This window comes from Propithecus coquereli, unplaced genomic scaffold (assembly GCF_000956105.1).
Source record: "Propithecus coquereli isolate 6110/MARCELLA unplaced genomic scaffold, Pcoq_1.0 Scaffold208, whole genome shotgun sequence".
In the NCBI taxonomy this organism is placed as follows: Eukaryota; Metazoa; Chordata; class Mammalia; order Primates; family Indriidae; genus Propithecus; species Propithecus coquereli.
In genome coordinates, this window is record NW_012145856.1 from 727,875 (window position 1) to 753,000 (window position 25,126).

At 45.1% G+C, this 25,126-nt stretch overlaps 1 protein-coding gene across 1 annotated transcript in view; it reads right to left on the reverse strand.

Moving 5' to 3' along the window:
- SMYD1 (SET and MYND domain containing 1) overlaps positions 1 to 25,126 on the reverse strand; it is a 72,296-nt gene that overhangs the window by 39,980 nt on the left and 7,190 nt on the right. Inside the window, exons 2-6 of the mRNA XM_012644190.1 lie at positions 14,461 to 14,637; positions 12,873 to 13,086; positions 9,889 to 10,019; positions 7,831 to 7,869; positions 4,600 to 4,789 (exon numbers count right to left, since the gene is read on the reverse strand). Coding sequence (XP_012499644.1) covers positions 4,600 to 4,789; positions 7,831 to 7,869; positions 9,889 to 10,019; positions 12,873 to 13,086; positions 14,461 to 14,637 — 751 coding nt within the window. The remainder of the gene's footprint in view (positions 1 to 4,599; positions 4,790 to 7,830; positions 7,870 to 9,888; positions 10,020 to 12,872; positions 13,087 to 14,460; positions 14,638 to 25,126) is intronic.

Sequence of the window (25,126 nt, forward strand, 5' to 3'; positions counted from 1 at the left end):
GGGAGAGGCCTCTGGACAGGACAGCCTGCTTCAGGGTCAGGACCTCCTAAGGAAAGGGGTATTGTATGTGCCCACCTTCTGCCCACCTTACCTGCTTTGGCTTCTGCATAGCTCTTGACTATCCCTACAATTTTGACGACCCTTGTTTCCAAACCCTCTGTATCTGGGATTCCCTGGAATTCTTCTGTGTGTCCCATGGCCTGACCCCAACAATCAATACACCCGTCAGTTCTCTGACTTTGGCTTGCAGATCTAAATCCTGCCTTAACCTTTCTTGAACTTTGATTTGGCTGTGATTTCTGGCTTCTGGCTGCCTTCCTGCTGCTACTCAGCTGCTGCCTTCCAGACCCAGAGTGTTGTTTAGCCTTCTGTTAACTCAAATCGTGTCTTTGTTCCAGACAAGTCATTTCAGTGTGTGCCTGCTTTCCTAAGCCCATTTGAATCAAGTGCAGTAGTAAACTCTTGCCCGGCTGTGCAGAGTTCTGTGACTGGCGGTCCAGAGGTATACCATCATCTGTCAGACCCACACTTTTAGTTTCATCCGTAGCTCGTTGCCCAAGTAATGACGCACAAAATCAAGTCTAGTTTGCGACCACTAGCCTCTAATCTACTGTAAGTTCCATAACCTTTAAAACTCAAGATTCTTAATGAATCTTCTGGCGTAATCAGTAGCTTGCAGGGTAGATTTGGAGAATACCAAGCATTTAGATGTTCATAAAAAATCTTGCTCAATTTGATGACGTCAGGAAGAGTGTCACTTTAAGGTCTGGAAGTGAATCAATTTTTTTAAAGGAGGCAACTTCCAAGATTCCCAAAACAGCCTTGCAGAAAGGTTGTTAATTAAAAAGTGCAACATGTGATAAATCTATTCTGAGGAAGGAAATGGGGCTGTTCCACTTGGCTCTGCTTTTCCGAGTAAAGGCAGAAACCTTCCTGTTTGTAGATAAGATTGAAGGAACTCCCAAACTGCCCTCTCCAAAAGCATCCAAATAAATAGAAAGCAAAGAGCAAGAGGGAGGCAGGAGCCAGAGGAGGAGGAGAGGAAGGAATGGGAGCGGGGAGGAGGGGTGGTAAGAGGGAAATTGGCACATCCCTATTGTGAAAATCATGGGTGAAGGCTGGAGAGAGAAAAAGAAAATCCCAGGCAACCTAAACAAAGAGAGTCCAAAAGTACAATTGAGGGAAATGTTAGATATTGTGGTGTTATAGTCTCATTTAAAAAAATATTTGGTTTTTATTTCTATGTACATTTATCTATGCAAGTATTAATTAAAGGACCTAGAAAAGATTTTGATGCCAATTAAATGTTTCAGGCTGGCATACTGAGGTGGGGTGTTTATCAGGCCAGGACAAAGCATTGTAAGGAAAAGGAAGAAAAACAACTGTGGTGACATTGTTGATAGTCCACCTTGAAGAAACCATTAATAAGTTAATCCAGCTTCCCATTTTACAGATAAGGAAACTGAGGTTCAAAAGGAAGAGACTTGCCCAAGCTCAGACATTTAGGGTCACAGCCAGAACTAGAACACGGGCCTCTTAGTTCTTTTTTCATTATTCTTTCTACTACATCATCATGGCCTTGTTTTATGTCTTACAAGGAATTTGCTTTTAAAAAGGGATAGCACACTTAATTTTTTTCTGCTCAGTTTTTAAAGGTGAGTTATTTTTATTTTGAGTTATTTATTTGAATAGAGAAACCTAATTTGATGTAAAAAAAATAATGGAAAACTTCTGCTTTGAATCCAGGTAGGCTCAAGCAGAAATCATCCATCTTTCATATCAAGAGAGATGCCAGCTCTGCAATTCAGACTGGAAGATCTGGGCATATTGTCACCATCTGGTAACAGAATATCTAAAATGAAGGGATAGGAACTAAAGGCCACACATCATCAGATTAACTATGGAAACTACCAGGTAAACATCAAAAGATTCAGAGAAATAACACATGGTTGTTTTATTTAATTTTGGAAGAGAGAAAAGAGAGCAGCTTTTGGAGGTCAGGGTGAGTGTGAGTGCAGCAGCTTACTCTCTGTAACACCCATGATGCTGCGCTGGGTGCCTCACACATATATCCCGTACACATTTCCTGGAATACAGAACCTTTGATTCTGTGACAAGGAGTTTGTTCTTACAGAAAGCACATTAATCCTTGGGTCCCAGCTGCTTTGTCTCCTGCCTTGGAGGGACGACTCTCAGTTTCCCCACCCCAGGTATTGTTGACCTGTTGGTCACAGCTCCCTCTTCCTACTTCTGTCTGTATGATTGCACCCCCACGGGTGGGCATGGGTCTGTGCGCGAGTGTGTACGTCCCTTTTAATGTCCATAAATGGTAGCATACACAGTGTTATGAGTTGAACTGCATCCCCCAAAATTCACATATGTTGACGTCTAATCCCCAGTACCTCAAAATGTGACCTTATTTGGCAATAGGGTCACTGCAGATGTAATTAGTTAAGATGAGATCATGCTGGATTAGGGTGAGCCTCTAATCCAATATGACTAGTGTCCTTATAAAAAGAATGCCATGTGAAGAGAAAGTGACAAGCATGGAGGGAAGACCGTGTGAAGAGACACAGGGAGAAGACGGCCATCCACAAGCCCAGGAGAGAGGTCTGAAAAATATCCTTCTCTCACAGCCTTTGGAAGGAACAAACTCTCCAAAACTATGAGTCAAATTTCTGTTGTTGAAGCCCCCCAGTTTGTGTGACTTCGTTATAGCAGCCCTAGCAGACGAATACACATGGCATTGTTTGGCCCCTTAATTCTTTTCCCTTAAGAAATGGAGCTCATTCCATATCTGTACATAAAGATCCACCTTATTCATTTTAATAGTTGCAGAGTATTTCCTTCATTTAAATATTTCCCTGTTGGTAGTTATTTGTTTTTATTCAATATTTTCTTGTTCCCAACAGTGCCGCCAGCATGCTGCTGTATACATACATCTTTGTGCACATGTGCAAGTTTATCTGCAGGGTAAATTCTTAGAAGGAGAATTTCTTGGTCAAAAGGGGAAAATGTTATATATTAAGAATAAAAATAAGTTAGTGGCAAAAAAAAAAAAAAATCTAGAATAGCCAGAGATGAAAGGAAGACATCAGTCAAGTGAGGGAACAGTGTCCTCTGAGCATTCGCACCGACACCACTGAGTAATGAAAGTCATTGACGGGGCCGCATCAGCTGTACTGAGGAGTCAGTTTTGTTTGCAGCCTTTGCTCTAACCAGAGGCAAATTTCTGCCCATAAGATGCAGAAGTTAATTTAGAAATATATTTGTGTATTTGTATTTTGTTTAGAGACGGGATCTTGCTGTGTTACCCAGACTGGACTCAAACGCCTGGGCTCAAGTGATCCTCCCGCCTCAGCCTACTGAACAGCTGTGTGCACAAGAGGACTGTCATTACACAGAAATGCTCAGTCACCCTCCCCTGAGGAGTCTGGCTCCTCATTAAAAACCTATGTGGGATTTTTCAGGCCTGACCATAGGCAATCACAAAGGTTCTACCTGGCAGGCCTCAAGGGAAGCCTGCTCTCCCCACACCAGACATGGTGCACAGCCAGTGCCTGGCATTCTCTGAGGGGGGTTGCAGTCAAGGACTCAGGCTCCCCTGGCTGGTCACACTCTTCACAGATTTGCATTCCTAGCCCTGATGCCTTTGTTCCTGGGTCTCTTTATCTGGCCTCCTTAGGAGAGGAGGAGGGGGAAGCTTGAAGACTTTCCCCCACTCTGACTCAGTACCAAATACTTTTCCACTCCTATCCCTTCCCCCTCAATATCTCCCCAACCCCAGGGTCCACAAAACTACCAGAGCTTTTGTGGGGGCTCCCTCAGCAGTGAGACAACCCACACTGTGCCGATCCACCCGACCCTCCCCATGCACCTGCACCGATCCAGGAGAGGATGTGGACCAGGAGGAGTCAGCACTTTCTCTGGTTTTAGCTTCTTGCTTGTACTATTGCAGTAAGTGATTAAAGACGTCACTCTCATTCCTGGCTTGTCACTTTCACCGGCCACTCTGACACCTGGCAACTCAGCTGAGCTCCTGAGTAAGCCTTGCTCTGGCGACCCACTACTCAATGGGCTCACCAGCAACCAGCAACAGTGATCCAGGAGTTAAGGATGTTAACCTATCTAAACATTCCCCCATCTCCATATCTCCCATTGTCATGGGACTAGGAATATCTTTGTGATAACCAAACGACAAATCTCTTTGCCCATCTGGTCTTGATATCTGAATCCTCAGCATTGCTTAACCTGCAAAGGAGCAACAGGAGGAGCCAACATTTGCTGAGTGTCTCTTCTGTATGCCAGTCCCTTAAGCATACATCATCTTGCTCAATCCTTACAACAACTTCCTGTAGTGGGGCCACCATTCCTATTTTACAGTTGAGAAAACCGAGCAACTTTCCCAAACACCTGGTCAGTGGTGGTGCCAGGACACTAGCTGGGACCTACCTGCAGCGCTCTGTCCATCATCCCACGCCACCTCCCCAGGGCTTACAGGCTGTTTCCCTGGGAAGCTCTGGACAGGGGTACAAAACCACCCTTGACTGGCTCCTACAGAAGATGGCCAAAATCCCCCAGCGGCAGGGCCGCATGTACCTTGGGGTCGGCTTTCACCCCCAGAAAGAGGTCGTCCTTCAGCTTTTTCTGGCAGTGCTCACACGTGCAGTCAAAGTAGTACTGCTTCCTCAGCTGCTTCTTGCGTTCTTCACTGACGTTAAGGAAGTCGATGTAGGACACGGTCAGCTCCTCTCCTTCTGAGATCTTACCCAGGGCCCGCAGCTCAATTCTGGAGCAGGATAAAAAAAAAAAATAAAGTAAGTAGAATCTAGGCCTATGGAAATGGGATCCGTGTCCTCCAAGGCTTCACAAAGTGGAGTCTCAAAGACAGTGACTTCCACTAGCAGTCTGAGAAAACTCCCATTCCCCTCAAAAGGGGAACATGACTTAAAGGACAGTTTTCTGGATAATTCCACGCCATTCATTATAACAGTCCAATCTGCTCCATTCCATTAATGGCTCTGGAATCAGTTCACACCGACTCCCAGTAGAAGGCTGGACGCAGTCGTAAGACCATATGCAGCTTCCATACCCGGTATCAGCCCCATACATTTAGCTACTGATCGTCTGTAACAAATGGAAGGGAGAAGTCATAAGGCAAAAACTCCAAACAAGAAAAGACCTAAAAACTATTTCTGGTTAGTTTCGGGACTACTCTCTTGGAAACACACATACATTCTGTTACCCACAGTCTTGGCCCACTCTGTGTCGAACTTTAAGCTCCCTCTTACCTTGACCTTCAGCCCAATGGTTCAGGCCTATGAGGAGACTTATGCCCACTGGAGACCAGTGAAGGCAAATAACAAAGGCTGGCTCTATCAGCCCTCTGCATTGTTTATTTCTGTGTTTTCTAGGAGACGTGGCTTATTGGTTGAAGGTGGTTAGCAAGAGAAGATGGCATTTCGATTCCCCTCTGGCTTAGACCTGATCTGACAGCACTATCCACCTTACCATGTAATAGACACTGCAGGTGCTGAAGGAAAAAGCCCCCTGCAGAACAGACAACCAGCTGAGCCCAAGAGGTGGAGGCCAGCCCGCGGGCCGCTCAGCCACGTACCCTCCAGACAAGGCCAGACAGCTGCAGAAAACAAGTGGCGAGGCCTGCAAGCTGGGTCCTAAGCCAATCTCTTCTATCTCCCCAAGATCCTGGGGCCTCACAGCCTGGGGGAAAACATCACCCAGACAGCAAGTGGCAGGATGCAGAGGGCTGGGGAGAAAATCTGCACAGAGATCTGCAGTCATTTCTTTTACCTCCCAGAAAAGCTTAGTCAGACACCATGCAAAAGGCAGGGGAGACTCCCAGGAGGGTCCCAGTCAAAGGAAGCCCCATACTCTGAGATGACACCCAAGGGAGCAACTGCTGAATGGCAGTGATACGCATGTCCAGGCATCTAAAGTGAGCACTTAAGGATAATAAACCTTCTCCCAAAGTGGTATACACTGACATGCCCAATAAATGTGATAATATGTATAAAAACAGCTCAGATGGAAGCTGGAAAAACCTAAGTGTCTGCTCATCTCTTATTCTTTCTTTCCTTTCTTCGCCACCCCAATTTTCAGCAGCAAGTGATGAAAAGCAAGCAGGAGAGGGAGGCTGGGTGATTCTGCTCACAGCTGTGCTTAGAAGCCTAGTATGTCTGAGGTCAGGGGACCCTCAATTCTCAAATGAGGATGCTGACACAAGAGAGGTAAGCAACTTCCTCCAAGGTCCCACACACTGTTGCAACAGTCAGGAGTGGAACTCGAGTGCCATTCACGATTCCCCACGTCATACTGGCCTTGCCTGATCGTTCCCAAGCTGCCTTCCAGGTCCTCGATGCACAGGGAATGAGATGCATTGAAGCCCTTGCTTTTTAGGACTCCACTAATGTTGTAAATAGTTCTGTGTGAGCAACCCCTGGGCCAGTGTGGAGTGTGGATCTCTGATGTCTGTCCCTGGTGGGATAAGTAACAAGTTCTTCCCATGCTTGTCCCCTTTACAGAGGCAGCTCGCTGTAGTGACATATCCTAATCCAACAGTGACTCAGTAGCCAACTGGGTTGGAACTTCCAGTAACTTTGCTTCCCATCATGGTTTGACAATTTTTATAAGATCTCAGGGTGCCTTAGATTATTTCAATGGTTTTAGAGAATTTTCAAAACCAAATTAACTTAATGTCACTTAAATATGAAAAAATGCATACATGTCCACCCCATTTTTCCTTACTTGGAACTAGGGGTTGGGGGAGGAAGAATGGTGACTAACATGGAATAATCTCACTGTGGGAGTCAGGAGATGGGGTTTAGCCATGTCCCTCCCTCCAACCAGCTTCCTTGGACAAGTCTCTTTCCCACCCTGGACCCCAGACCCCTTCCATCCCCAACACTCCGCAATTCTATAGCTCAGCTAATGGAGCCACAAGTAGACAAATTATTTACGTATTTCTTGCAGAGGCAGGAACAGAGCCCAGAACACAGAGACTTAGAACTAGGAAGGTCCCTGGAGATGCTCTCCTCTTTATCTTTGCTCTACAGATGTGGAACCCAAGCCCAGGACATGATGTACATCGTCCAAAGTCACATGCAGTGCACATCAACACAACTCATATACACTGGCCACTCCTACCCCTGCTTTCCCAAAGCCCAAACTCCCACATAGTGTTTTGTTCTTAATCCAAAGACCTTTTCAAGGACTTTCAAGCCCAGCCTGAGGAAAAGACCCATCTGGGTCCATTGGGTTGTCATTAAAAAACATCGAAAGTAAAATTTAACCTAAACCACTAATTCATAGTTGGCAGAAGTGGTAAACAGCATACTATGAATAGATGTTTATCAAAATATCACAGTAAGGATGCTATTTTTTCATAGCATAGTGTCTGGGTGAGAAGTCAGGGCTTACAAACAGACACAGTCATTTAGTAGGTCAATGGTATCAACAGTCCTCATTTCATGGTAAGCAGGGTTTAGGGGGACAATGTAGGTTTCTGCTAAGATGGTGTGGACTAGAAGGGTTCATGCTCTGAGGATGGAGGAGCAGTGGAAGTGAGGAGTGACAGAGGGGGAAGAAAGGAAGGAAAATAAAGCAAAGGCAAAGCAAGTAGTGTGTGGACAAGAAATAAATCGTTAATTTAAATGCATTAAAAATATGCCATTCAGTGAAGATGAGACACTGGGGTGCAGAAAACATTACAGACCGACAACAGCCAAGGAGTCTTGGAAATGGGCCCCAGCAAAGCAGGCAAGTGAGGGAGATGGGTCAGAGGAGTAGGGATGCTTGGAAGGACTGACCCACCTCATCTGGGTGTGAAACATGGCTTTCACTGCCTCATGACTGAAAGACAAAACAGACACCCAAATGGAAATCATTACCATTGGCTGATGCACTGTGGCCAGCAAGGGTGCACAGCATTCTGGGTTACACAATCAAAGCTTTGGTCACCGCAGCAACCTTTATCTCAGCCCCTTCTAGCAGCTCTCACCAGCTAAGACATAGCCTGGTATAGTGGAAAGTGCACTGAATTTAGAAAGAAAGGGTACTCAGCCCTGAGCAAGTTACTTTCCTTCCCTGGGCTTCACCTGTAATGAGACTGTCATGAGAAGATGCATTTAAAAAACATATGGGATGTTGTTATTATTAACCCATTAACAAGCATCCTGGATAAATAAGCGTTGCCTCTTTGGATGTTTGTCTTGGGGAGAGTTTGACTGAGAGTGGAGACTGGTTGGGTCATGCAGGTAGCAAGTAAAAATTGTCAGGGTTAGAATTGGGCCCCTAACCCCATGTCCAGGGTTCTTTCCACTATGGCAGGCAGCTAGGCAGTAACTGCAAAGCCACCTTCTTGCACAAAAGCCAAGAAGCCTGGATAAAACGTGGGAGCTGGAAATTAGTAGCTGCAAGGAAGGCAGAGCAAACATTGAAGATGACCTCACGAAAGAGCTCCTAGGCTCCTGTGGTTGTTACACGTAGTGACGAGAGGAGCCCTGGACCTCCACTTAGGGGAGCTCCATCTTTAAAGCTCTGCCCTATATGTGGCTGAATTTGATCCTCTTAGCCAAGCAGGTTAAGCTTGGACAACAGCCCTCTAGGGAGGATTCCATGGGGTCCATCCAGGCCAATGACCCCAAGAGGCTTAGGAAAGGAAACACAAATGCTAAGAAAAGATTATCATCTGGGTCCAAAATAAACTTTTCCATCTTGAGAGACTTTCTCAATTATTTAAGAGCCTGGTTTCAAAAATAGGAATGAAAGGGAAATCAGAGTCCTTGTTACATTGAAGCATAGGCTTGGTCCTCAGCTAAGAACTGGAAATTGTCATTGGCTTCCAGGAAGTTTGGAGGGGAAACATGCTCATTATTGATGGCTCAGAGTAGACTTGCATCTGTCATGATAGCTCATCTCTAAGAGAAAAAGCAATTAATATTGCTCAGGCCACATGTCCCCAATCTGAGCTGCAGACAACCAGGGCTCATCCCATTTGCTAATTTTTCTCCACTTGTGTCCCACCCCCGAGATCCATTCTTCGCCCTTATGTCCCTGATCTGCACCTTCCTAGGGGCAGAGGGCTGACCCCTGAGGGCTGCTCACCCAGGTTCCTTTGCTCTCTGGCTTTTGGTTGGGGTTTGGCCAACAGGAGGACGTCAGAAGGTGGGAGGAATGAGGGGTTGGGATATTTAGTCCACTAGCTTTCTCTCTGCCGCTCCATGTTCCAGCAGTATCTGGTTTCTCTACAGGCACAGCCATAAGCCACAGCCGAGCTGGTGCGGGCCCCTCTACCATGCCTGGCACTCACTGGCTTCAGGAACAGCACTTCCTTCGCTCGCGCCTCCAGATGTAGGGGTGGTAATGGTCTCACAGGTTGCTAGACCCTGGGCACCTCACCAGTCCTTGTTAGTTTCTTAAACCCTGCCCACACTTCTGTCAATTGTCCCTTCATTAAATTCTATTTGGACAAACCCTTTTGAGTGTGTCTCCTGTCTCCTGCTGGGACCTTGACTAATAGTATGCTCCTGCCACACCCCTTCTCAGTCAATGTCGTTCTTCATGACCTACCTCTAGGGATAATCCCAGCCTTCAAGTTTTAAAATAGTAGTTAGAGGTTTACCTAACACATCTAGGCAGCCTCAAGAAACATGCAAAGACTCAGAAATAACCCATGTTGAATTCTTTGATATCCTCCCTGACACCTTTCTCCCATCTACAGTTATTCTGGAATGAGGTTCCTATTTGCCATACATTTGAAATCCATGCTAGTCCAGGTTCAACAGATTAACTTTGGCTTAAGTCAAGTGGAAAAAACACCATAAAGTCTCCCTATGTCCATCACGCACCCCCAGTTTAAGACATACTCACTTGCCGTTGTTAAATATGACGGTGCAGTTGGGCCAACAGTCATGGTTCACCAGGCCCAGGTTGGGGAAGATGCCCACGCCCACTGCCTGCAGGCCTCTCTGGTCACTAAGGGTGAAGCCGTTGCAGTTAATCTACCCACAGGAAAAGATAAAAGAGTCAGTCAACAGACACAGACTAGGGACAGAACACCATTCTAGCTGTTGAAAGGGGTTGAAAAAAACGGAAGACCCAGTCTTGCCCTGAAGATACTTAGAGAGTCTGGAAACAAAACAACTAGTTCCCTGTTCTCTGCATAATTCCAAATGACCCACAAGATTAATACTATGGAAGAGTCCCATATCTGAAAAAACTGTAGCCTATAGCCCTACCTTTCAAGTTTTTGGTAGTTGTATTCTAAAAAGGCCAAAGATGAAAATGAGGCTGGGTGCGGTAGCTCACACCTATAATCCTAGTGCTCTGGGAGGCGGAGGTGGGAGGACTGCTTGAGTTCAGGAGTTTGAGACCAGCCTGAGCAAGAGTGAGACCCTGTCTCTACTAAAAATAGAAAAATTAGCCAGGCTTGGTGGAGCGTGCCTATAGTCCCAGCTACTCGGAAGGCTGAGGCAGGAGGATCCCATGAGTTTAAGGTTGCTGTGAGCTGAGCTGACGCCACTGTACTCTAGCCTGGGTAACAGAACAAGGCTCTGCCTAAAAAAAAAAAAAAAGATGAAAATTTTCTCCTTTTTCTGTGTCTGGGTCTGACATGAATCTTCCTTAGTATCTGTCATGGTTTTTCTCTCCACGCCCTGCTCTGTGTGTGTGTGTGTGTGTGTGTGTGTGTGTGTGTCTGCTTCACCCTCCCCTGCCTCCTTTACCTACTCACCCTCAACTCCTGTAGCTGTTCACAAAATAAAATTGACATCTCTTCTGAGTTATTTTGTGTCTGGGGGATAGTTTTATACTCCCTATTCACAATTTTAAAATCTTATGAGTGCCATATTTAACATCTATCTCTGAAATGCAAGGTGAATCAAATTGGTTGTTACTAATGTGGCATTCAATTGATTTTCCTTTCCTTAAAAGTAAGTCATTCTTTATAGAAACAGATTCCAAATATCTGTGCTTATGATATGAAAAATGCATAAGAATACATATAACCTATAATACATTAATAACTGCACATGAATTTCTACTTTATATATAAATATATATATGAACACAGTATGCATTTATGCACTCACGTGGCTGTTTGTTACAGATTTGGAGGAGTATCATTTTCTCCATTTATTCTCATAGGACATTTAGCTAGTGCATGACGTTAAGCCTGTGAGTACCACTAACAAGCTATATTACTTTGGGCAAATTTCTTTCTTCTCTGAGTTCTGATTTTCCTATTTGTTGGTTGAATAAGTTGGACTAGATGAGCTCTAAGGATCATTTCAGCTCTAACCTTTGGTAATTAGGTAATCTGTGGCCCTAGTCCCTAGGCCCCTTAAGGATGTTCAGGATTGCTCTAACACACAAATTCACCCCAAGGCTATAGACCACAACAATTAACAGTAGAAGTCCTGGCCCCAGAGAGCACAGATTGCTGCTAGACCTTCCTTGGGCACTGGCTAACCATGTGGCCTTCAGAGGTCATCTAACCTCTTCGGGCCTAGGTTCTCTCTTCTATAACATAGGAATATTAAAAGCATGGACCTCACCTTGTGTTGTAAAGACTGCATGAAATAATATATGGGAAGCTGTGGTGGTTAACATGGCTGGGCCATGGTGCCCAAATGGTCAAACATTCTTATGTGTGTTTCTGTGAAGGTGTTTTCTGTATGAGATTAACATTTAAACTGGTGATCTTTGAGTAAAGCAGAGGGCCCTCCATAATGTGAGTGGGCCTCATCCAGTCAGCTGAGGACCTTAATAGAATGAAGGCTGACCTCCCCTGAGCAAGAAGGAATTCTACCAGCAGACGGCCTTTGGATTCGAGCTGCAACTCTTCCCTGGGTCTCCAGCCTGCTGGCCTATCCTCAGATTTTAGACTTACCAAGCCTCCACATTCTCTCTCTTTCCACAAGGTGAAGACTGGGGAGATGTTGAGTGTGATCATGCTGTTGTTGCTATGACAACAGCCTGCTCGCCATCACCACATAGGGGACCTGGCCTGCCAGATGGAAGATGTCTACAACCACAAACCTGGGCCTGGGCCTCCTGATCCACCAGGCCCCCAACCCTACCTCCTGGACTCTTGCAGCCTCCCCTGGCTTTGGTGCTCCCCCACTGAGCCCTGACTCCCCACTCCCTGGCTCCCTTCACTGTTCCCCATCAATCCTGCCTGGCAGACCTGGGCAAAGGCTTCCAAAGTGATTGGTGGGCAGGAAGGGATGGTGATTGTGGGTCTCTGTTTTCAATGTGGAGAGAAGAAAATTTAGAAAGCACAGATAAGCAAGAAGATAAATTACCATCCAAATCTACCATCCGGAGATAATAAATAAATAAAAGTTTGTATGTGGGATGCCAATTTGAGATAGGGCAGGAATGACCCCAGAGTAGACAAGGCCAGAAAAATAGAGTATGAGATGTGAGGTCTTCATTTCAGATTCTGTCCCCCTTCAGTCCTTTCTTGTCCTCCCCTCTGGCCTGGCAGCTTCTGGAAACTCCACAGTTGGACAATCCCAGCTGTCACCAATGCACCTCCTTTAAGAGGACTCATACACTAGAATCTCTGGATTTTTTTAGTTGAGTCATTTAGGGTCCTGTCCCTGGGCTTGGAAATGGAAGGGTGAGTAGGTGGTTCTGTTACATCTGGTAAACTGAGGGCAGACATCTCCAGAGCCTCTGGCTGCCTGGGGAGATGCAATCTTTATAGAAACAGAAGTCACCATCCAGGGCCAATGAAGCTTCCCTCTTAGAGCTGTTCACCTCTGAGAAATCTCACCCTCCCAAAGGGGGAGCAGGGAAGGAAGAAGGAGAAGGACTGGGGAGGCGGAGGAGGGAACCCAGGACCCTACCACTCCGAAGATGTGCGAGATGTACTGCATGCTGAACTGCTGGCTCTGGGGCGGCCAGTACTGCAGGAACGTGTCCACGTCCACCCGCAGCTCCTTCTGCTCCTCCTCCCCAAAGTGCTCCACGTGGTTCTGCAAGTCATCCACGGAGACTAGGCAGCCCTCCGTGAGCCCGGTGCCCTCTCTCTCCACCCGCCACATGATGCGCGCTGCCAACCTGTGGAGAGAGCAGTGTCAGGGAGGCCTCCGCTGCATGCATGAATTCATTCATTCATTCATTGCACAAACACTGCGTGCATAATACATTCAGGCAAGTGTTGGGCCCAAGATACAATTTTGAACTAGAAGGATAGAATTTCTTCTATCGTGATGCTTCTTATAGTGGGTGAGGCATAGTAAACAAGATTATTTTAAGTAGTACGTACTATGCAGAAAATAAAACAGGGCGACATGACAGAAAGTGGCTGGAGGAGGAGAAGCTAAGGCCACCTGGGGAGGCATCAGGAGGAGGTGCATCTGGGCTACGACTGGAAGGGACAGACAGAGCCGGCTCTGCAAGGCTGGGGAGAGAGCACGTCAGGAGGAGAGAGCAGCAAACGCAACGGCCCTGAAAGAGGAATGAGCTCCGCATGATGGAGAAACAGCAAGAAGACTAGGGTGGCTGCAGCATGGGGAGCAAGGAGTAGAGACCAGATAAAGGCAGAGAGGTGGGCAGGAGCCAGGTCACGGGGGGCCTGGGGATGCAGAGAGGTGCGGCAGCCTGGGTCTCTCCTAACAGTGTGTCTTCCTGGGATGAACGCTGATAAGGAATTGGACGAACTGTTTCCACTTCTTACTGTGTGAACCTGGGCAAGTCGCTTGACCTCCCTGAACCTATCTGGTGGCCAGTAAAGCAGGGAAAATATTTGCTGCTATTCTGCCCTCCAGAGGTATTCAGGAGACAAAATGAGGTAATAGACAGTGTCATTTGTGCACTTATTCATATTCTTAATGATTGGGTAGAGACAAAGTGGAGAAGGCTGTTGAGGTGGGGAAACAGAGTGAGCAAAGGCCCGGAGGCAGTCCCGGCATGGCACAGCCAGGAAGCAGGGAGGGCTCTGGCCGGGCAGGAGCAGAGGGCTCTGGGAGAGGAGAGGGAGCAAAAAGGGACAGGAGAGGACTCAGAGAGCACAAGGCCTTGAGTGTGAGACAGCGGGGGCATAATTCACCCTAGGCTCCAGCTCATTTTGCCAGATCTTCAGTTTTTTTTCCAGAGAAGCCAGAACCTCTAATTTTTAAAATGTGGAATTTCCCAATTTGTAAACATTGGTGGATCAGTTTTAAAACACTAAGCACTGGAGAGCCATATAGGAGCAGTCTGCAGGCCAGCTCCAGCCAGCAGCTACAGTTTGGGGTCGCTGCTGTAGATAGTCTGTTCCCCCTCCGAGACCTGAAGGGTGTGAATGGAAGAAGTGACCAGATCCAGTCTCTCGAAGGCTCTTTCCTGATTTGCAGTCGGCCTGGCTTCCTTAGGCCTGGGAATGGTGTCACTGTCCCCACCCCCAGCCTGACATTTGGTAATCCCAAGCACCACGCCCGGCCCAGCTCTGACCTCATGTTCTCGTTGGGCACCTTCCCATATCTCTTAATGGCCGAGCACTCGTTCTTGTGGTTCAGCCAAGCGTCCTTCTGGCAGGTGCGGTCACAGTAATGGGCAAACTTGCACTGCCCGCAGCGATGGAGCTTCTCCTGCCTCTTGAAGCAGGTGTGGCATACAAAGTTAACAAGGCTGCAAATGAGGAGAAGACACGTGACTGGGGGGCACAGTGGAAAGGTCACCATGCTGGCTGGTGGGAGACACAGGTTCTGGTACTGGCTCATTGGGCCAGTCCTTGTCTTTCTAGACTTCAGATTCCCACTTTTCAAAATGAGGAACTTGGGCTTCCAAAGGTCCCTCCCAGCTATAACTATCCCTTTAGCAGATATTTTCAAGTGACCGATGTGGGGGACACTATTGCCCTCTGCATATAAGCCCTTCAGTTCAATTCACGCAAGAGTACATTCATGACCCATCTGTGTTAGGCACTGGGAATGCCACAGATTTTACCAGAGAAAGTACTGAACTTGCAGTCACCATACAGTGTGACAAGACTATGATAGGGGAACACAAGGTATTCCCAGAACACACTGGAGAAGACACCTGAGGAACATAGGAAGTCTTCCAGGCCAAGGGAATGGGTCGAAATTCCTTATGGTGCCCAGGCCAAAAGTCATAGGTCATCGCACTGTGTCGTGGAAGGGGGCATTTTATACAACATGTCCTCATTGTTGAACATAATGTCTCCTTCCCAAAAGAATATCTAATCATAATGATCTACAATATGATGAAACAAGAAGCAGGATAGTGGTGTACATGAAAGGAGGTCTACATACTATGATATATGTCCTGGTTCTGTGTGTTTTGCAACAGTAAGAATTACAAGGTTACAGATGTCACTAGTGTCATCAGATGTATTCTCCCAGCTCAGAGAGGCTGGAGGTGATGAGGAAGAACAATTCATACCCATTCCATGGGTGAGGGAGAGACATGTAGGAAGACGAGCCTCCTCACCCTGTGTTTCCGGCCCCCCAGTGTTCCCACTGGAGAGCCACGTGTCCCCCGTAATAAACCTGCCATTCAAACAGAATAGGCTACACAGGAACCGTACTTGAAGACGTAACCTGACAGCCACAGTGAGTGCAATCTGATGTGATCCTATATCTCTGGGCCCCAACTGCAACTCCTGCAATGCGGGGAAGAGATATCCCTGCCATGGAAGCAAAAAAAAAAAAATGATGAAAACAAATTCAGTGATGTGCAGGGAAGTGCCGAGCCCCCGGGAGGAAGTGGATATGTAAACTCAGGTTGGAGTCAACAGTCTAAACAGGGATCTCAAAAGTGTAAGAAAACCAGGTCTTTTGGAATCACAGGATTCTAGAGCCTGGAGAAAGAAACTTCCACAGAACATCCAAGCACAGAAATCCCTTGTGTCCATCACTGACCATGAATTTTCTAATTCCCACAGTGAAAAAGAGTTCACTGTTTCTAAGAAAAGTCAGTTTGTTTTTGGCCAATCCTAATTGTTACAAACTTCCTCTGTGTGTTAAGTTTGAATTTTCCTCCCCAGAAAACACTCCTGTACCCTAATTTGTCCCTCTGGATCCTTGCCTCATGGAACAAGCCTGGCCAGGTCAGTTTTTCTAGAATCTGAAGACCACTGCCTTCCTTCCCATTCGTTTCCCTTCTCCAAGTTAAATTCTCCCAAATTCTAGAATAATTCCTTGTACTACATGGTCTCTGGAATTCTCCCACCATTCTGGTGGCCTCTGATATGCCTGCAGCAGGTCCCTACAGCCAAAGAAGGTGGATGTAGCAGGGCAATCAAGTAAGATCCGGTGGCCAGTGCTAGGAGGTCAGGCTCAAGGAACAGTCTGAAGGCCAGGCCCAGTGCTCCCAGCACAGCATCTAGAAGGGGAGAGGTGGGTGTAGAGCCAGCTGAGGATACTACACGGGCCGCTGCTCTAAGCTACATCCTGGGATTCCTAGAGGCCAGGCAGTTTTCAGCCTCTGGCCGACCAACTCAACGCACTGCTATGGGCCCATCTGCTATGAGATACATTGCTAGTAATTTCTTAATAATCATAAAGTGCTCAAGGGTGTGAAAGGTCAGTACTTATTTATAGGTTAGAGCAGATTCAAGGTTATCCTCTAATAACATCTCCCTTACTTTACACCAGCCTTTCCTTAAGCTTTCCTGGTGAGAGAGGAGGAGTAGAATTACACCGGCATACTTGGAATTGCACAGAATCCATAGCCCATTATAACTAAGCAGAGGGTGTACGCTGCTTAAGAAGGTCATTTGTCACGAGTGTCCCAGCAGAATAGAGCACGTGGGGTTTACGTGGAACCCTGACCACTTAGTGGAATCTCTAAACCCCTGGAGATGGGGAGCTATAAATTTCTCTCATCTGTCTCAAATCTAGATTTCATTCTCTCGAAGGAATTTGAGGCTCATTAGCAGGGACTGCTTCATTCCTGAAGAATCTGAGTAGATTGGGTCCCAGGAAGGCTCCAAATCTTGTCTCCTGGACACTCAACTGTGAGACCCTGGGTGTCAGCACTTCACAATCATGGGGCCCAGAACATAGTATCCAGGTGTGGTGCTATTTACACTTCCTGGATCTCAACATTGTGCTTCTATTAGTTTCACTTAAGCGAAAAACTCACATTAATTTAAAGTCAAATTAAAAATATATTCACTAGAACCTCTCGAGTTTCCTCAAAGGTTCCTCAGAGTTTCCCTCTGTTTGCCCACAGGGCGTTGCATTTTCTAGAGGGCTTTATGGAGGTGTAATTGACATATAATATACTGCACATATTTAAAAGGTAAATTTTATAGGTTCTGACATATGCATCTATCCACAGAACCATTATTCCAATCAAGATAATAAACATATTCATCAACCCCAAAAGTTCCTTCCTGCCACTGACTTGTTTAACTTGAAATGGAGCCTTCACCTTTGTCCTTATCCGGATGCTTTCCGTGTAGCATTCCAAACTGGCAAGATCATTTTGAATTTTCATTCTGTCATCTTTTATATTGGTGTGCTAAGCTTTGAGTCATCTGCAAACTTGGGAGTATGTCTTAGGTTGGGAAAGAGGAAGGAGGAGCTGATGCCCACCTCTCAGGTCTTAGGACCCGGACCAGGAACACAAACTCAAGGCAGGAAAGAAAGGGAGGAGAGCCAGGAAGTGGTCTGGAGAGGGAAGAGTTAGAAGCAAGCATAACCGTGCTGCCTGTCCCTTGTATCCTGTCACTTGTAACTCCATGCCTGTCTGTTCCAGGGGCTCCCATCAGAGTGCAACCCCACATTAAGATTGCTCTAATATTTTACACCCAAACTGATATTTTTAGAATATTCTAGTATAATATCCTCATCTTTTTATTCATATACATATATTGATGTATTTATATTTCACGTATACACTGAAATTTGAGCCTACCAAACAAAAACTTTACATGTCACAGTTCTCACTCTATTTCACTATTTTAGATTTCAAATACAAATAAAAATTCCAGGTGATCACCTAGAATAACAGAAGTTCTGTTTCTTCATCTTTACAATCACTGCTTATTTCTAATCTACTTAAAATGTAGGACTTTCTAGCATTACAGGGCTTGGAGACATGTACTGAACCTTAAGAACTTAATGCTAAAAACAAACACATATAGCCGGGAACATGTGTGTTAGGGGCTGACTATATAACTGAGGGTCCTCAGAATTAACTTCCAAGTGGAATACAATGTTTATTAAAGGATAAGTAATTTTAAAATGTGCTAACATGAAGTATACCCAACAGCAAATTTTCAGAACTTAGACCCACATAGATTTTAGGGAAAGAAGGAATGTTTTGTCCCTGACATTGTCTAGGATTGCTGGTGCATGGTGACAGTAAAAGACAGATTGACTTTTATTATGGTTGTTTTCAAATTCTGTGCAAAGACCCCTTATTTCCTGCACTGGGGATGGACTCCTTGCCCAGCCCTGTCCTTAGCCCACACTGCCTGGGAGGTTTATTAGGGCAAGTTTTCCTAGCGTGGCTCTAAGAGAAAGAGTACATCTGGCCTGGAGTTTGCCTGCAGGTTTCCATGAAATGACTTACTACACTTCTAATAGGCCCTGATTATAAAATAACCTATCTGCCATGAACTGTAGCTATATTATGTCTCTAAGAATAAATTCCAGTGAAATGGCCCTGATGTCCTCAAAGTCACAAATAATCACTTTGACCAGGAGAAGGCTGGAAACAGAGCCCTGAGATGCTGCAATACAGACTTCACTCCAGGCTGGGTGACAGGGAGACCTTTACAATCACCTATATGATCATTTTATCAGGCCTTGAATCAATTCAGCTGTCATTTCAACAATATCTCACCATTGTATTATCTCACGAGATTCTTTGCTATCACTTCACTTCACTTTCAATGACATTTCATAAAAAGAAAGTGTGATCAATGATTTTTTTTCTCACAGTAAACTCACAGTAGTTTCTAAACGTAAACCGCCAACCAGTTCTTCCAGGCTCACAAATCTGTTTTATATTCCTTTCTGTAATTTTGCTAGACCGGGAGCCAAGTGTTAAAAGCTGGTGAAACCCAGGAAGGCTTGTGAGTTATCTTACTTAAATTTAGGTCCTCTTGGGGTGAGACTTACCCTTCTCTCCACCGCTCACCTACTGTTAAGGCTTAGCCACGGGGCTGGAGCTGGGGAGGAGGAGAATGCAAAGCAGGGCTTCTCAAACTTCAGTGTGCACACACATCCCCAAAGAGCTTGTTCAAACTCAGATTCTAGTTCGGTAGGTCTGGGTGGGGCTTGGGATTCTGCATTTCTAACAAGCTCCCAGGTGATGCTGATGCTTCAACTTTGAGTAACAAGAATGTAAAGGTGAGACGAAACCCAAATCCTGCTCCTTCTGGTGGAGCATACTGGGAAGTGTCAGGTAGACAGGACAGAAAGAGGAAATTAAAAAAAAAAAAAAAAGCCTGTCCCTCTGGTTCCCATCTCCCCTCACTGGTGCTGGGATGGGTATTACGAAAGATCAAAGCTGGAGTTGGTCAGAGTTGGGTTCAACTCCTGACTCCAATATCTACTGGCTCTGTGACCCTGACCAAGTCCCCTAACCTTTCTGAGCCTTTGTTTCCTTATGTGAAAATGGAAATAGCAACACCTAGATCTTGATAGCTTTGGAACTAGTGACCATTACTATTGAATGAAACATACTATTTAAAAAATTCAAGCAAGAAGAAAATTACAAAGAAGTTCTGAAATTCCACCACTCTCAGAGTGACTTTAAGACTTACATGAAATAACGTGTAAAAGTAGCTAGCACAGAGCTTGGCACAGGATGAGAACTTAGTGGACGTCAGCCTGGTCCACCCTCCCGCCTGTCACACAGGGAGGCTGGGACTGGTGACCACTGAGCTCCTGCTCCCCCCAGCCCACTCAGTCTCAGGCAGCTGAGCAGAGGGAGATGGAGAACCTCCGTGTGGGGACAAGGCCACGTCCCTGAAATATCCAGCCCTGCCTCCCTTACTTCTCCCAGTGCAGGAGAGTGTCCAAAACACATGAAGTCCTAAAACTATTTTTTAAATTCCAACAGAAAGACCATTGTCCCAGCCAGGCTTAGCTCGGTGACCTTCAGCGAGTTTTATATTCCTATTCACACAGGAAAATATTTACTCCCATTTATACAGCACTTTGCCATTTTCCAAGACATATTTTTCATTATTTTCTTTTGTAAATCTTCACAACAACCTTTAGAGTAGTGGCGATCATTATCCCCAAGGGATATTATTCTCGTAAGGGTCCCTGATGCAGGCCACTGCTCCCAGCAGAGGGCAGATGTAGCCGCGAAGCCCACCTGCTCGCCTGCAGCCCTGAGAGTGCCCTGCCCGGCAGCTGGTCCTCACTCACTCTTCGCTGTGTGGGCCCGCTGGACTCTGTCATCTGTCAAAGTCGAGAGGGCTGGAAGGGCAGCTGCTGCTTGGCTCCTTGTATGGAAATCGCCGGTTACTGGACAGATAAACGCAAAGACAAGGCAGCTGCCTGGGGGATGAGCTCTCTGAAAACATGGCCAGAAAGGACTGAACCAACCGTTCTGTCTCTCTGTGATGCTTACAAACCCTCAGCCTGCCAGGTCTCCCCTCAAAAACTGGGGGGACGTATTCTAAAGAACATCCCATCCCTCAAGTTACCCAGAAAACTTCACAATATTTTAGATTCCTTTTCTCATTCCTTCTTTCTTTTCTTCCTTTTTTCCCTCTCTCCTCCCTCCCTTCCTTCCCCTTTTTCTTCCTTTCACAAGCATTTACTGAGTATCTGTTATGTGCCATGCACAGAGCTGGGTAATAGCCTTAAAGATGAAGAAGATCCGACCTTGCCTTCAAGTATAAACAGTCCACAAGCATGGTGACCTGCTGTGAGGGTCAAGGCAGGAAGACCTGACTTCCACTGAGGTCGGGAAGACGAGGAATCCAGAAGGGCAGTCACCCAGAAGGTGAGGAGGCACTGTTCTCACCCTCTGAAGACGGGCTGAGGTTGAACTCAGAGAATGTCAAGGTCTTCAGGGAAGCAGCACCCATAGGAGTCAGAGGCCTCCGTGTGGGGATGTGCAGGCACACAGAGGAGGCAGGAGTAGCTGCCTGACAAGATCACGGGCTTCACGTTGACACTGAATATTATAAACCTCAGCATGAGAAGTTAGGGGGATTGCTTCCTTGGATCGGGCTTAGGAATTTCCAACTTATATTTGATATCCCTTTTTATTAAAACACCAACTCTCGAGAGTTTCTCTGCCACACTCACATGACGAGGTCCACATGCCCCACACATCCCACACAGAGCTGCATGTACATCCGTGTTCCAGCTGTGACCACACCCCTCAACTCACATTCAAAGCACATCCTCAGATGCAAATGAGTGAAGATGGCATCATTATGGAGGCAACCTGCCACTTGATATACTCTACGTATAAAAAGCAATTACTCCCAAACTGCAGAATTTAAGGATTATTTAGCAATATTTAGCAATACAGCTCACAACAGGTTGCGTGACGTGTCAACATGTCTTGCCTCTGCAGTTAAAAGTGCCAAATTAAAAGCATAAGTCTGGCTGGGTGCTGTGGCTCACACTTGTAATCCTAACACTGTGGGAGGCCAAGGAGGGAGGATCGCTTGAGGTCAGGAGTTCGAGACCAGCCTGAGCAAGAGTGAGACGTCATCTCTACAAAAAACAGAAAAATGAGCTGGCATAGTGGCGCTGGTCCCAGTCACTCGGGAGGCTGAGGCAGCAGGATTGCTTGAGCCCAGGAGTTTGAGGTTGCAGTGAGCTATGATGACACCACTGCATCCTTGCCTGGGTGACAGAGCAAGACCCTGTGAAAGGAAAGGAAAGGAAGAAAGAAAGAAAGAGAAAGAGAGAGAGAGAGAGAGAGAGAAAGGAAGAAAGAAAGGAAGGAAGAAGTATAATTCTAGATCTACTGTGGTTGTCCTTAGCATCAAGTGCAAACATTTAAGCCTGTGACCTGAATACTTTAACAAATACTTATTCATTCATTTTCTGAACTAATTGTTCAGAAATTTCTCTAATCCTTTTATTAAATTATTTCCATTTTTAGCATCATTTATCCTCCAACACCCACCCACCACCTGTTATCACAGGAAAGGCCACATGTGTGTCTGTGTATCTGCCAGGGCTAATCCTGGTGTTCCCACAGGCTTACATGGAATTACACTGGCTAAAAGCCCAGCTGTCTCAGCTGGACCTCGAGAAGCTCATAACGGGTTCGATTTTCAAAAAAAGCCTGGCTGACAGTAATTTCTTTAAAAGTACTCAGCTTTTTCTCATGTTCCCCTCTATCTCGTCCCCTACACACGTACGTATACATATACATATACACAATCTCCTGGGCACTTTCAATTCCTTAACCAGAATCATTTAAGAACTGGTCAAGCTTTTATTTAAAGAACTTTTTTTTAAAATTCACTAACTGTCCTTGCTCCTTCTTAACATATTTTATGATGAGTTGGATTAATCTGGAAAATTCGTATTATTAGTTGTGGCAGGCTGAATAACAGCCCTCCCCAAATGTCAATGTCCTAATCTTCAGAACCTGTGAATACGTTACCTTACATAGCAAAGAAGCCTTTGCAGACGTAACTAAAATTAAAAACTTGAGATAGGGACAGTATCCTAAATTATCTAGGTGGGCCTAATGTCATCACAAGGTCCTTATAAGAAGGAGGCAGGAGGTCCAAGGGGGAGAAGATGCTACACTGCCAGTTTTAAAGACATAGGAAGGGGGTCAGGAGCCAAGGAATGTGGGCAGCCGCAAGAAGCTAAAGATGGCAAAGAAACAGAACTGGGAGCTCATTTTAGACTTCTAGCCTCCAGAACTGTAAGATAATAAACTTATGTTGTTTTAAGATTATGGTAATTTGTTATGGCAGCAATAGGCAACTAATACACTGGTTTATTATTGCAAGCATTTATTTCCCTTTTTATAATAATAACATGTGTATCCCTGTTTCTTACCTATGAGTTTCTGGATCTAACCATTCTCAGGTACCAGAACCAGCTTTTGATTCTTCTGAAATTGAGGGATGGGTACTCTTTCCTTTATTAAGATTAAATATGATTAATTAGACTGGCAAGAACAAAAGAAAATGAAGTGAGCAATGCTGTAAAGCCCACTCAGGGGGCAGTGAGAAGTGATGGCTGAACAAGGTGTGGGGGCACTCCGTCCTCCTTTATGACTCACCCCTGTGTGACCTGGGGAAGGCCCATGACCTCTCTAAGCCTCCGTTTCCCCACTTGAAAGAGAGGATTGAATAAATTCAATGGGTCTCAACCTTCTGGGATGGGGACCATTTGAAAGTAATGAAAGCTATGGACTTTCTCTCCAGAAATAAAAAGCATGTATGCACAGCTACATAAACTTTGATCCTCCAATTACAGGTATTTCCCTAGCTAAGGATTCCTGGATCCAGATGAGGAACCCCAAGGCTAGACAAACTCTAAATTCAAGACAAACTTAGATACACACAAAATCTGTCATTGCTAAAAAGGAATAATTGAATAGTATTTTAGTTCCTAGCACTGCCCACAAGCACCATTCCTGTGTGATTTCTTATATTTGATGATAAAATAAAATAATAATACGAGTAAGCTCCATTCCTCTATTAGCATAGCACTCCTCTCTTGCTGCACTGGAGCCCTTTGCAAGTACTGAGGAAATCAGGTAACCCATAGAATCTTCGCTGGAAGAGATCTTCAGGGTGATATTCCCCTTATGTTGCCCGACTCTCCGTGTAAGCAGAACCTTGCCAGGTCTTTACCGAAACAGTGAAGGGCCTCGCAGATAGCCCTGTCCATCGTCAGACAGCACCGACAGGCCCATTCTACCCACTGGGCAATAGAGGCTCAGTGCTGAGGTCCTAAAAGCTTCTAGGTGCCCCAGAAAAAAGTCTGGGGCCTAAAAACACCTTTCAATAATGCTAAAAAAAATTTTAAACTAAAACAGGAAAAGCAAAATGGAATCAATAACAATTTCAAAAGCAGAATTGTAAAAATCCATTCAGAAGTGATAAGCAGAACTATACTTCACATATAATGAGGTGGCACCTCCGAAGGTGAGGAGTTCCAGAGCCTACATAATTTTTAAATGGCTTGAGCTCTGACTCCCCGGGCTTTTTCTCCTTCCCATTTCGACCTGAAAGATGACTCTGAAACTTCTGTCCAAGGTGCTTGAAAGTTCTAACTTTTCAGTTAAAAAAAAAAATGCTCAGTACCCTGCTTTTTTCCAAATGATAACTCATTATTTGTAGATGGCTATTAGGAGAAGAGATTCTCCAACCTAACTATATAACACGCTTCAAATTCCTTCACCTGCTTGATTCTGAACTCATTCCAGTTTGACCATATATCTATTATGTAGGGGTATTGTTTGACAGTTATGATGATGATGGTGATGATAATGATGCAATTTCATTCATGTTGCTATAAATTGTCCTCCATGGATTTTATTCTGTAGATCAACTGCGTTATCTACCTGATTGATTTTAGAGTTTGGAAAAAATAAAGTTTCTATTTCAGGGTTCTGGAAGAGTCCTTCTAGGACCACCCACAGAAAAGATAAGAATCTAATAATCTCCTTGCTGAAGACATGAGTCACTCTTAAGGGTAAAACCATTTATCTTCTCATTCTACTTGACATGAAATAAACTAAATAAGCTAAAAATGAAAAATAAAAGAATATAATGACAATAAGGAATAGAATAAAAGTAAGCTAAAGAAACAAGAAAGAAATTTAAAGCTTAGGTATTATTTTTAAAAGTACGCATAAGAAAAATGGACACTTTTAAAAATAAGAAAAAAGAAAGATATGCAAAATTTTTAAAAGAAATAACTAATTGAGGACTATAAAACACTTGAAATCAAAACAAAAATGATACAAAAGAATTCCCACAATTTAGAAGACCTGGATATAAAGGAATAATAAACAAATGAGGGCCAGGTGTGGTGGCTCACGCCTGTAATTCCAGCACTTTGGGAGGCCAAGATGGGAGAATCATTTGAAGTAAGAACTTCAAGACTAATCTTGGCAATATAGCAAGACCCCTGTCTCTACAGAAAAATTAAAAATAAAATTTAAAAAAATAGCCAGGCATGATGGTGCA